Below are 13,989 nucleotides of genomic sequence, written 5' to 3'. Positions count from 1 at the left end.
TGCAATTAATCACTTTCATGTTTATGTTCCCCTTCCTCATGAAGTAGCGAGTTTTGCAAAGAACAAATCTTTATTAATGGTGAATTAGGCTATTGCGTATTAAATAAATGACATAAAAACAAATTTTGAAAAAAAAAATAGAGATATATGAATGAATACTTGATGTCTTAGATATGAATACTTCAATGTGTATAAATGAATACTTAATATCTTAGGTATGAATAATTGCGTGACAAGATAATAATACTTGTGCAACGGACAACTCGAAAGTATGTCATCATGGATCTCATTTGAAAGATAAAATTGTGTAGAAAACGTTCGTAGTTTTAGATTTGTAAAATTCTTCATAGATCGTCAGAAATATTGGTTAGATTGAACGGAGAAAAAAAAAACCACCTCTAAAAACGTGTAAAAGATGGATGAGTGATGTGTCCATTTTTTATATTTGCACTTGCACGACGAGGATGAATACTTGTACAACGGACAACTCGAAAGTATGTCATCATGGATCTCATTTGAAAGATAAAATTGTGTAGAAAACGTTCGTGGTTTTAGATTTGCAAAATTCCTCACAGATCGTCAGAAATATTGGTTAGATTGAACGAAGAAAAAAAAACTCACCTCTAAAACGTGTAAAAGATAGATGAGTGATGTGTCCAGTTTTTATATTTGCACTTGCACGACGAGGATGAATACTTTCTCGATAAGGATGAATACTTGTACAACGGACAACTTGAAAGTATATCATCATGGATCTCATTTTAAAGATAAAATTATGACAAAAATATTTGTGGTTTTAGATTTGCAAAATTTCTCACCGATCGTCAGAAATATTGATTAGATTGAACGAAAAAAAAATCCCACCTCTAAAAACGTATCCAGTTTTTTTTTTAAAATACATAATATATTAGGTATGAATACTTGATGTGTTATAGATGAATACTTGATGCATTATAGATGAATACTTGCGCGCGTCAGTTGTAAAATCTTTCAAATATTATGTGGTCCCCAAATAGTAAGTGGTCCCCCTAGGTAGTTAGTAGTTATTAAAGTAGTTAATAACTGGGGGATGAAATGGGGAATTGTTACAGGGGATAGCTAGATCCTCCCTTAAATATATCTAATATGTCTTATTTTTTAATTAAATCATTTTAATTAAAAATATAGGAAAATAAATTTATGTTTTTTTGTGGTTAATAAAATATTAGATCTTTTATGATTAATATACTTTGCATAATATGAGAAACTTATACTCAGAGGTACAAAGGAGAAATTCCATACCAGAGAAATTAATGCTTTGCTCTTCTGATAATCAACTTGTGAAATTCTAGACCCATGATGAGCACACCATGGCAAATGCCAAGGGAATGTGTTTCAACTCAAGGAAGGTAATAAACATATTTGATGGTGTCAAAGGTCTACTCTCAACATTAACTCTAAAAGAACTAAAAATTATACTCATGTAATCAAAATATATTACCAAATCTGAAAAGATATCTTGTAATCTAGAAATGCTTGGGAAAAAGTTGATCTATTATTACAATTTACAAAAGCAGATATAATCTATAATCTACAGATATTTTGAGCCTCAGGTCTACGATTGATATTTGCACCTGCATCTGGTAATATGTTTGCATTAATTAACTTCATCTCTTTTGGAAGTTGAGTGTTTTAATGGCGAATGCAAAAGCAGTTGCGAAGAGGAGGGTAAATCCAATTACAGCTACTGCAACCGCTGGCAGGAAGCTTTCTCTATATCCAAAATAATTCCTTATGTAATCTTTGACACTTATACCATTATCCATTATATCATCCATATCTCCAAATTGTGAAACTACCAGGCCGTATAGTGTCCATGAAACGGGGCAAGCCCAGAAGTACCATCTCCACCATATAGGCAACCTCTGTTTTGTCAAAGTAATTTCACCAGGTTAACAGTTTTGTGTTTCTTTTATATTCTATTATTCTTTTATATTCTTTTTCTTTTCTTTTTTTCTTTTGGTTCAGTTGATAATGTGCTAGGCTGGTAATACATATTGGGACTGATTATTATAATAGCAGTGTTAAGAAAAACAACACTTACAGTTCGAGGAATTACCAAACCAGCAAAGATGTTCCAAATAGAATAGAATGCAGCAGCAGTTACTGATGCGATGTGTGCATTAGGCGTCAAGGCCACAGCCATCATCCCATAGTACGTGAAGTACAGAAGAGTGAAAAATGTGAACAAAATGTACCAGAAAATCTTTAGGGCTGTCCACTGAAATTCTAACAAGCTATACACCAGTAGGCAGTATATGACTGCTTGTGCCAAGTTGTAGGGAATCTCGATCACCACCTGAAATATATATAGCAATCTATATAAATGAGATTTAGTTGATAAATTGAATGGTCAGAACTTTAGTGGTTCATAAAGTTTGTACAATTTTTACCCCTCTTTTGATCTCTTTTGAGGTCTTAAATTATTTTGCTGTTGATTTTGATTGAAATTATGTACGCATTTCATTCTTTTGGCCCTTGTTATGTATACATCTTATGATTTGGTCCTTACTAGTTAAATTACACAGAAAGACATAACATGAGATGCACATACACCTCTTGAAATTTTAAAAGAAAACATCAAATGTTGAATCTCCCACCTGAGCCCATGCGTAGGGCAATGCGGAATACATTCCTGCAGCCTTTTCTCTGTAAAATACAGTTCTCTCAATATCTATGATTGGTTGTACCGTTAGACTATTTTGTATGCCTGTGAACATAACTGCAGCATACATCGAACCCATGGCATTGAGCAACTCCCCTGGTGATCCCCTGCAATTTAGTTGTTGATCAGTAATTTGATTTTTTCTTCATATCATGTGACACAAATAACTGGATATCACTTGTAATGATATGGAATTCCTCCAATATTGTAACCTGATCCTTATGTTTAGGAGGTAAACAATTTGAGAATGGTCACCTTTTGCTACCGAGCTTCCAGCATATGGTCCCTATTATCAAGGCGATAACCGTTGTGAAAACAATTCGTATGGCATTGTAAGCTGGGTTGCGCCAGTAGGAGTTGTGTTGCTTCCACAGGCAAGCTAGGCATTGAGCAAGGAAGCTCTGTGAATATTTTGTAGGGAAGTAGAGGTCCTTTGAACCTAGAGGTGGTGTACTTAACTCAGCAATGAGTACTTTGTTTCTCCTGAAAAGCAGTAACCATGTTCATCAGTGTTAATCTTATATCACTATATTTCTTTTACCTGTAGAGGTTTGAATTATGGTAAATCTCCATTAATATTACCTGTAGAGGTCTGAATTATGATAAGTCTCAGTGAAATTGATCCCTAAAACTTCTTCTTGGGCCAATGTAGACACCTCCAGCATCCATGTGGCAGGGTTATAACCGTCTTTTATTTTCACAATCCCAGGTATGCTCTGCTTAAGACAGAAGATAAATGATTTGATTGATTGGAACAAGTGAACAACTACAATTTTTTGAGGGTTATTATTTGTGATAATTACCTCAAAGTACTTGATCAATTCAGAACCATTATGTCCTATTGGACCCCAATATATCTCCTCTCCTCCTCTTTTCATAAGAAAAAGCTGTTGTTTACAAAAAGGCATACAATCAGTAATATTAGGCAAGGGATCAGACACTGAGGAATACTGCTATGTACAGGCATCTATCATTTTACATTCGTAGCTCTGTACGAACAATCAATGGCCGCCATTCAAAATTGGTCAACAAAATAAAATATTGAAGACAAAAAAAATATAAGAAATAAAGCACAATAAGTTCAAGGGTCCACCAAAATGTGATATCAACTCAATATGTAATAATTAAAAGAGACATTTGGTTACTAGTCCTTGGCAGAGCGTGTCTTTACATACCTCATCAAATGCATCAAATATATCAATGCTGGGCTGGTGAATGGTACAAACTACTGTTCTTCCTGTATAGACAGTATTCCTAACAGTTCTCATCACTATAGCTGCTGCTCTTGCATCGAGTCCAGATGTGGGCTCATCCATGAATATGATCGATGGATTTGCAACAAGTTCAACCGCGATCGTTAGTCTCTTTCTTTGTTCAGACGAGAGCCCGTTCACCCTCGGCAACCCAACTAGCGCATGGCGGATTGCTGTAAGCTCAACTAGCTCCATCACCTCTTCTATGAACAACTGAACAATTTTATGCATAGAACTCATAAGCACATTATTGTGTGGGTGTATAACATCAAAATCTAAATATTTTATTTTATTTGATACAAAAAATATTTCAGTATATCATAAGCCAATACAGAGGCAAATGCAGAAATTTCACAAAAAAGGGGTTAACTATTTATTAATTGAAATTTATATAGTCATTAATTTAATAATACTTTGTATAAATATGGGGGTCGAAATAAAGACTTTCAAACAAAGTATGGGGTGGTAAAAAATCAATTGGAACTCATTAAATTTGAAAATAAAATGAAATGGGGGTCAATTGACCCCAGTTTAAATAAGATAAATCTGCTCTCTATGCCCAAAGGAAACATCATGTACTCAAAAACAAGTGATTTAGTCATAATTAACTTCAGATCTGACTGCATGGTGCACCATTGACGAGTGGGTCCCACAAGAACTATCCATTTAATACAACAATGTGACTTGCCACATTATTTTTTTTTTTAAAAAAAAGAGGCAAAAGCCCATTTTCCATTAACCGGAAAACATAATTACAAAAGGGGTAATTACCAGCAGAACAGCCAGCAATTGTGTTCAATCACCTCATACTACTGGTGATATATAAAATTATGCGATAGTCCATATATGGAACAGAGACTGAGACTTACCTCTCTTGACTTGGAGTCGATCTTTGTAGGCAGCCGAAGCCATGCCGAATAAATGAGAGACTCGTGAACTGTTACATTTGGTGAATGTATGTCATTCTGTTCACAGTATCCTGAGATGCGTGCAAAGGTCTCCTGGTTTTTTGGGTACCCAGAAATGCTAATGCTACCTTCTATGTAGCCACCAGTCTTTCGCCCTGATAGAACATCCATTAGAGTTGTTTTACCCGCCCCGCTAACTCCCATTAGTGCAGTAAGGACCCCTGGCCTGAACGCACCACTTGCTCCTTTTAAGAGCTGCAGCCTGTCCTCTTGTACTCCTTCCGCCCTTAGTTCCTGAATTATAATTAATTAACGTAATGTTGTAAGGTTTTTCCTCATTTTAAAGGATTGGAGTATTGATAGTTGATACCTTTGGCATGTCAACAGAATACATGATGTTCTCAAAGACGATTGACAAAGGAAGGAAGGGTAAAACCATCCCTTTCTTTCTCATGTTCTCTTTGGTGTTGTCATCAGGCTGAACTGGTTTTATCTCGATCCTTCCCATTTCTGTAGATTTTTAGAGGATGAGAATGTATGAATCATATAGAAGTTGATCCTTAAATAACAAATCATAAATCACACTTTTCTCCACTAGCTAATTTAAGAGAGACCAAAACATAGTAGTAGTAGTAAACTAGTAATTGCAGTTTACAATACATTTGTTCTTACAGATAAAGTTTAAACCTATTGGTTTGGTGTTTCATATAGATTTGAATGATTATGTGCCATTTCAATTTCAATGTTTCGTATAGATTTCAATGATTATTGCCTTGGTCAGGTATGGACACCAACTAAAGAAAGAAAAAAAATAAAATGGTCTTTACTATTCTAGAAATTGAGAACAATTTATTCTTTGTCAACCTTCATGTGTTGATGCATCATCTTTTATTATATCTGTCGGCTTTTCATCCAATTCCTCAAAGATTGTCTGGCTTTTCTGAGTTGCTGCATAATAAACATTCCAGAAAAGTTAGAACGATATCACTCTGGTTACTAGAAACAGATAACACAGTTAATTATAACAGTGAATTCAGATAGGCCTTACATTTGAGGAATGATAGTGCGGCTATGTACAGAACATTAAAAAGTAGTATGAATCCAAGAAGCCCACCGACACCGATCCAATACCACTTTTGTCCGGGGAATAAATCACGCGACTTTATGATTTGAATTCCTAGGCTTTCTGTGCTCACAGTTAAATTAGTTACCTATTTCAATAAACCGGGTTAGTATTAGGAGAATCTTCTCTACCAAAAATTGGTATGTGTCTTTGTGTGTGTACTGGCACCTTAGGGGTGGTAATACAAGAAACCAGTACAAAATAAAATTTGCTGGTACATGTATAGAGATGCAAGACCATCGGCAATCACTTACATGTTTCCATGGACTCCCCAAGAACTCATTGACTGCTAATGCATTCTGCGCATACATCAATGGAGTTGCCCAGTAACCCCAAATCCACCATTTGCTGATACTCTCTGTCACAAATAGCAAAAGGAGATAATTATATTTATCCTCATCTTGTCTATGTTTTTATCGTAAAAATCTACAATTAAGTACAAGCTTTTTCACTGACAACCGCAAATTATTTAATGCATTTAGTAAGGTGAACTTTATTGTAAAAAAGTGTCTAGCTAACTTGGAAAAATATTCTAGAATCATTGCCTTTTTATTTCTCAATCCCCACGAGAACAATGACAGATTAAGCAATTGGTATAAAGGATTTTCCATTTTCCTTTGCACATTAACTATATGCAAGGTTAAAGTTTCACAAATCAAATATTATACGCAGGATATCCTATAGTTTTGTTTTCATTTTGGAAAATAGGAATTAATGACAAAAGAAGTACTTCTTGAAAGGACGAAACCTCCTAGAACAACCAGCACAGTGTTTGCAAAACAACCATAAGTGTTGGCAGTGACAGGTTTGCGGCCGCAAGCTGCCAACAGCCTGAATATAGCCGAGGCCGTCTGACTCATCAGTGCGAATACCAAGAGTTGACGAAACATCCTGTAATTAGCAACATATTCTTTGTTAGATTCTTCTTCAATTTTGGTTCTTCGGTAGCAATGTAGAAATATTGGATCCCAAAATCTTTTGACCATTTCCTTCTACAAGTAATTGAAAGAGGATTATAGAGAATTACATTAGAATTTGTTCCGTTGCCCCAATTTTGAATGTTCATTAATGATGTGTAAATATAAAAAATCGGCTATTCCGGACAGGAATTGGACAGTAACGATCTGATTTTTGGCCGACTTACACGCTATTTTAATTTTTTAGTCGAATTTCGGCTTAAACGATCTTATTTCAGTCCAAATTTCGGCCAAATTGGTCCAATTCCAGTTAATTTTGGAAAAATGGTGGATTCCAGTCAAATTTCGGCCAAAACAGATGTTTTCCGGAAATTCCATCCATTCCAGCCCCCAATATATTTTCTCCCAAAATTTCTTTAATAATTGTGACAAGCAGGGCTTGAACCCAAGTCAGATGGGTAACAACAAAGAGCTTTACCACTACAACAACTCAAAACTTTAATTTAAAAAAATTGTAACAATTATATTTACATTACTCTTGGGTTTGGGACTCCCCACATTGGAACCATCCGGATTTTTTTTTAATTACTCTTCCATAATATTTTCTTTTTTAAATCGGATCAAAAATTCAGATTTAATGTTGGAATAGATTATTACAATAATTGTGTTGTCAATGGTGTGAGTGGTAGAATATATCTTTTGATATTATTATTTTTTTCCTTTGTAGTAGTTCAATTTATTTTTGTACCGCATTATTTATAAATTACTATTTCTTAAATCTTTTTGTTTTATATATTTTTTTAATTTAAAATTAACTCTATTATTTTTTGAATGTTTGTATTATATTATATTAGTGGATTATTTGAGTGTAATTATTTGTCTAAGATAGATTATTTTTTTATCAATATTTTCCTATTTTTTTAGTACAAAACAAATTCCAGCAAAAAAATCTGAGTTTTCGATTCAATTCATCCAATTCCTATTCCAACTCCGATTTTTCCTTCTTTGGTAAATATAAAAATATTGTGCCCTCTCTTATTTTTAATGTCTATCCCAATTCGTGCTAGCTTAATGGTTCACAAAATAAGAGAACAGTTTTACCTATGGGTGGTTTACCGAGAAAAAAAAAAAAAGAGGGACTTTCTGGGAAACTGCCAAGGGCCCAAGGCCCAGAGGCCTAGAACTTGGCATCATTGACCCAAATTCCTCCGACTGATTGGACAGGTTTCAACTTTGAACCCAACACAACCAAACCAGCAAACTGCTAGAAGTCTAGATTACTTGGGTTAGAGAGTATAGAGAGAGGGGAGATAGAGATGGAGTTTGCATCTGTATATACAACTTTACATGTCATACTTGTATTTGTTTATAGACAAGGTATAGTCCACAATTCAAATTAGTAGCATGATCTGTGGCACCTAATTTCTGGTATTTTGTTATGATATTAAAATCTTTCACATATGATCCTCTTGAGCTTAGTTGTTCGGTTTTTGGTAACTGCTAATACTGACTGTTGTTTGGTATATATTTGCCCAGTTAGGTACACACCTGCTTGATGAAACGGCTGAAAGAACAGTTGGTCAGATAGCTGGACTTTACAGTGATTAAAATCTAACCTCTGAATATCTGGGTCAAAGCCCATTGTGTAGTATGTCAGACCAACATACAGAGCACACTCAACAAATGTCACTGGTACTTTCAGAAGCCATGTTGGAATGGCATAAGCCCATGCGGGGAAGAAGAGGAAGTCTCTTTGCTTGTAGAAAACAGGTAGTTTTACCACACTCATTGCCAGCTCAGCAAACCCGTTGAAGGTGTGGGTGACTATCCCTATGAATATGGCACCCATGTACATGTAGCCATCTTCGACCGATCGGTGGTGCATTTCGGTCCGAAGAAACACCGTCGATGAAAAAATCGCGATTATAGATAGCTGGGAAGTACAAACAGACAAAAATTAATATTATTGCAAAGATGTCTTGCATATTTTGATGGGATTTTTAAATTTCAGGAAATCATAAGGTGGTACCTGGAATAGTTTGAAAATGTAGACAAAGGAGTTCCTCTTCATCAGTAAAATCTCTCTTTCAAAGCATGCCTTAAGCAATTCCTTGTTTCCTATACCATACTTTGTTTTGGTGAGAGCTGCAGGGTGGCTATTGGTCTTGTCAAAAGGGATTGACAGCTCCCTTCTTAACCTCCGTCCCACATGGAAGGAGCGAAATGCATTAACAAATGCCGAGACTGGTACAAATTTCCATGTTTCTTCATGACTTGCCCAGTACTGTGACTGGTCTTTCCTTGAGGTGACCTGTGGTATCATATAATTATACACTTAAGCCAAATTTAATTTTATTCCTCTAAAGTTGTATATGGTACATATGTACACTGGTACCTCTTGCAAGAAGTCAGCAACTGCTTTTCTCTCGGGGCATTTGAAGCCCATTGATTCGAAGAATTCAAGCACATGTTCCCGCGGGCCCTGGTACACTATCTGGCCTTCCGACAGGAGGATGATGTCATCAAACAACTCGTATGTTTCTGGGGCAGGCTGAAGCATAGATATGACTGTTGTGTCACCAAAAATATGGTTCATTTGCTGAACTGATTTTACAATCTGAAATGTTGTCGAACTGTCTAGGCCAGTTGATATCTCATCCATGAACAGAGCCCTGGCTGGACCCACTATCATTTCCCCTGTGTGAAAGAAGTAAGAATACTTAGTCCTCAAATTTTGTGTATATTAACATTTTCTCGAAATTAGTACTAAGTAGTATTTTCGAAAATATATGCTTATAAAAACAGAATACACATCAATGTTCAGGCAAATCAAAATTCCTTTTTCCTTTTTTTAATTTTTTTTAATTATCATACCTGTAGTTACTCTCTTCTTCTGACCTCCAGATATACCCCGCAACATTTGATCTCCCACCATTGTATCAGCACATATGTCTAATCCTAAAATCTGCAATATCAAGTATAAGACGGAAAAGATCGGTTGATTTCTTATAGATATAAGGTGTAAAACCCATAGAAGGAAAAATCGGAATTGGAATCGGAAACTCGAACTTTTTTGCCTGTAACTTGTTTTGTACAAAAAAATATAAATAATTCAAACTAATATTAAGACCACTTGCTAACACTTAAGAAAGGAAAAATAGGAAAATAATAAAGAAAAATACCAATAAGGAAAAATGAAAACAGTTAAAGGCAAAAATATAACAAAAATAAAGAAAAAGACTTAAATGGAGGTGCCGATTATCACATGAAATGGAGAGGAATAGTAAGTCTTAATTGGAGATTCCTCTTTCTTTCATTTAATCAGATAAGTGGAGCCCACGTTAAGTGGCCAATCATTTTCAATTGAAGAGTCCCATGGTTCAAGGGTGTATTTGCACCATGTTTATTTCCTATTGAATATTTTTTTCTTCTTTCTCAGGAAATAACTCAGAAAAGCAGAAAAAAAATCGAAGAATCAAGATCCAACGCAAGAATCGGTTTGGAACTAGAAGAATCATTCTAAATCATAAGACTCGGTATGGAATCGGTTCTGACTCATCCGATTCAACACTATTTAACACGGTTTTTCCCCTAAAACCCGCTCTCCGTGTTAATTATATGTCCAAAATAAGCTTGGTCTAGTCCAATTCCGGTCTGTCTCGACCGAGTCAACTCAGAATCAGCCGATTTTTCCTTCTATGGTAAAACCTTGAATAATTGATATTCAATTACTATTCACTTATTGCATTTGTTACCTTGAGGAAATAATCAGTGACCACATTTTCCTGCCCTTCTAGAGTCGTAGCCTGTACAAAGGCACAAAAATATTATCTTATTTTATGTAGTTATCCTGTGTTAATTTGCATAAGATCATAGAGCTATTTCACAAAAGGAAAAAATAATAAAAAAATATTTTCTACATCATAGTTAGTAATGGAATATAACCTGTTGACTTACACTGTAGAGTCTCTACGGGTCAATTTTAACACTATAAAGAAATATTTGTGCTAATTAATAAATATTGATTGTCCTTTTCAGTATACCTACTATGAAACATTCAATTGCAACATGTCAAAGTTTAATTTAATGCAGTGCTATTCACGGCTCATGCGGTATAGTAGTATAGTATAGTATATGGTCAATTGCTAGTCTCTCTCTTTTATTTATTATCATTTTTTGGAATCTTTATAGACACTTCTAGAATCTAGAGAATTGGCCTGGTGTGGTGGGCATACACAATGCTTTGTGATTATTTCCTTGTCAATTGTTCTTGGAAAGATATCATGTCAAACATTTATTGCAACTAATTTAAAAATTTGAATAGCTAGTATCTACATAATAGGTTTTCATAATTTAAACTAGTTCACCTTCATGAATATATCAATATCAGGATCTGGCTTAATATTCGCTTCCCTTTCCCTCCTTGTCAACTCAGTCACAATATCTTTCATTAATTCAAAAGGAAATAAGACAAAACAACATGTCATTTTGAGAAACATAGTGTCTAAATTTGATCTTTAATATACTAATCTAAAGATAAAATTGTGAATTGTATACTTCAAAGAGGAAATGCAAACAAATAAAAAAATAATGAAATTGAAAGTTGTCCCAGTAGATGATTTTTCTTTTCTTTTACTAACCATAACGTGTTCCTGCTCCTTGACATTTTCCAGAGAAATTAAGGGTTTCTCGAACAGTTAACTCTCCTATGTGTGTGTCATGTTGGCTTATATATGCTGAGGTTCTTTCTGGCACAAATTCATTCATCTTGTGACCATTGTAGGTGACCTCTCCTGATACCTGATTGTAATCAAAAGCAAGTGTCGTATTTATGCACATATATATTTGACACATGTGAAATTAGTGAATGTTATTCTTTACTTGTATATTTCTGGTACCAGACTTCTGTACTTATACCTGTCAAAGATGATTAGTCCCTACTTGAAGGCATAGTCCTTTGGTATCTTTATAGAAATTTTACTGTGATTTTATTTTTTTTAAAACACTATATGTGAACTAGCCATTATAAAGGAAAACATGCTAGTAATATTCATGAATTGCTTTCTGGTACAAGTATACCATAACAGGTACAGTCTGTTACTTGGTGGTAAGGTGGTTAGTAAAATGTTTACCTTTAGATTTTGTGGAATCCTTCCAGCTAGAGCCAACAGAAGCGTGGTTTTTCCCGAACCAGGTGGACCCAGCAACAAGGTTAATCTAACAATTAGACACGTATAACAAAAAGGTACATAAATTTGTTTATTTGTAAATTAGTCAAGGTAAGAAATATTTAACTGCAGCTCCCTTAATCTCCTTTAATTACCTGCTCGGTTTTATTATTCCACTAACATCATGAAGAATAGTTACTGGCCGCTTTGTGCTTGGTAAAATGTAAAGGCAACTCAAGAATTCCTTCACAATATAGAAATTGCAATAGTTAACAAAATGTAATTGGTTGCATTTGACAAATTATATTGCTAAATTGGGTTGCAATTTGCCTCTATTTTATTGACAAAGAAGTTGGCAATAGTGGGCAAGGCTCTTCCTCCCGCATAGGCTTCCGCATGGATTTCCAGATTATTATATCGAACTTCTATTGTAGGCATCTCTATACCAACTCTGAAAATTTTCAAAAAAAAAATATCAGAATATAATGATGATTTTGCAAATTTGAAATTCAAGTACCAATCTATATCTTTCTTGAACCAAATATCCATAAATAACAAGATATTACGAGTCCAATCTGGTTTTCATTTTGCGAAGGAACTTCTCATTATCTTCATCAGCAACACGGATCAGCCGATCCAATAGCATCTTTCTCTCCACAGTTCCTAATGTCTTGACATAAACCTCGAGCATCTGCCCTTCATTCCCCATCAAAATTCCTTTCCTGACTCGATCGAATGTCGGCAGCCTCTCCAGTGCTGCCCATTTCAACTGCTCCTCATCATCTTCCTCCCATGATGAATGGGAGAATGCATTGCTCCTTGCACTTGTGCCAGGGGTTACCAATGATCCAATTTGTTGTACAATACTCGCATCAATTCTTGAGCTAGTGGCTAGTAGGGATGACAATGTCCCACTGCGCTGCACACTGATTCCTACACTCTCCATTGAGTTCAGTTGTGGGTGATAATTTTGTCAATTTTCATATATATATATTTTTCAGGAGGTGCGATTCTTCTTGGAGAGGGGTAGCTTATATATATAAAGGAAGACATGGGTATCAAAAGGAGATAAGTTTCGGTCAGACGGAAGCAAATTTGGATTTGATAGGCATCGGAGGCATCCGATGCGCTTTAAGATATGTGCGTGCTCTGTTTTAAAATTGGTACGCACAAATGTTACATCGTACCGGACAACATTCCCATCATATTCAATTTGCTTCCGATGCACATCAGACCCCAAACTGCACAAATTTAAAATAGAATTTGATTTATGAGATAAGCCAGTCATGTTTCATTAATGCAGGGAACTGTGTACGAGAAAATGAAGCAGACATCCCATTAATTGTTTTGAAAGATATTTTGAGGATATCTATTATTTTTCTTTCTTAAACAAATGCAAATATAAGTCAAATTATGTAAATAATATCCTATCATATATTGACAATATTATGTAAATTTCAGATTTATTAAACATAAATGAATCATAACTTATCAAAGGGATCGTTAGTTCAGTTAAGGGCATTCAACAAATTAATCTATTAAACCTTTTTTTTTTTTTAATTTGCAAGTATGGATAGTCCTTTAATTATAACTTACACAAAATTACTAAGAGTATTATCCTTTAATTATATAAATATGTCAAGAACAATTCATCCTTCTCGAAATCAACACTGGTCCCGAAACTTTTATTAATGGTACCACGTTAAAATTCTAGAATTGTCGTGCGTGTCGGGCTTTGGATGTGTGCCATGTTTTCACGTGTTCGTAGCACCACACGACACGTCCGGAACTAGTGGATTGAATTCGGGTAGGGTACGGGTACCTCGGGTATGGGTAGGGCGGGTAGTCGGGTAGGGCGGGTACGGGTAGGGCGGGTAGTCGGGTAGGGCGGGTACGGGTAGGCGGGTACGGGTAGG

General features: G+C 35.2%; 1 protein-coding gene across 1 annotated transcript; it reads right to left on the bottom strand.

Annotated features, from left to right (window-relative positions):
- Positions 1-1,460: 1,460 nt before the first annotated feature.
- On the bottom strand, positions 1,461-13,056 carry LOC144545891 (pleiotropic drug resistance protein TUR2-like). Its single transcript, XM_078294461.1, has 24 exons — positions 12,640-13,056; positions 12,404-12,524; positions 12,229-12,317; positions 12,038-12,122; positions 11,546-11,705; positions 11,273-11,349; positions 10,661-10,711; positions 9,780-9,870; positions 9,301-9,602; positions 8,935-9,216; positions 8,522-8,838; positions 6,719-6,879; positions 6,243-6,346; positions 5,914-6,076; positions 5,730-5,813; positions 5,236-5,375; positions 4,827-5,159; positions 3,880-4,170; positions 3,508-3,591; positions 3,287-3,420; positions 2,960-3,187; positions 2,640-2,811; positions 2,084-2,338; positions 1,461-1,904 (listed from the first exon to the last, which is right to left on the bottom strand). Exons 1-24 carry the CDS (start codon positions 13,017-13,019, stop codon positions 1,647-1,649), a joined length of 4,362 nt encoding a protein of 1,453 aa, XP_078150587.1. The 5' UTR covers positions 13,020-13,056; the 3' UTR covers positions 1,461-1,646.
- Between the last annotated feature and the right edge of the window lie 933 nt (positions 13,057-13,989).

This window comes from Carex rostrata, chromosome 28 (genome assembly GCF_964058835.1).
Source record: "Carex rostrata chromosome 28, lpCarRost1.2, whole genome shotgun sequence".
NCBI classification, from domain to species: domain Eukaryota; kingdom Viridiplantae; phylum Streptophyta; class Magnoliopsida; order Poales; family Cyperaceae; genus Carex; species Carex rostrata.
This window is presented reverse-complemented; position numbering and strand designations above follow the sequence as displayed.

Bases quoted from the DNA above. Each gene is read 5' to 3' on its own strand.
- LOC144545891 (XM_078294461.1), bottom strand. From the start codon at position 13,019: ATGGAGAGTGTAGGAATCAGTGTGCAGCGCAGTGGGACATTGTCATCC. The intron at 12,525-12,639 runs GTAATATCTTGT...GAAAATTTTCAG, and splicing joins ATGAAAACCAGATTGGACTC to AGTTGGTATAGAGATGCCTA. The intron at 5,160-5,235 runs GTATCAACTATC...ATTATAATTCAG, and splicing joins ATTCTGTTGACATGCCAAAG to GAACTAAGGGCGGAAGGAGT.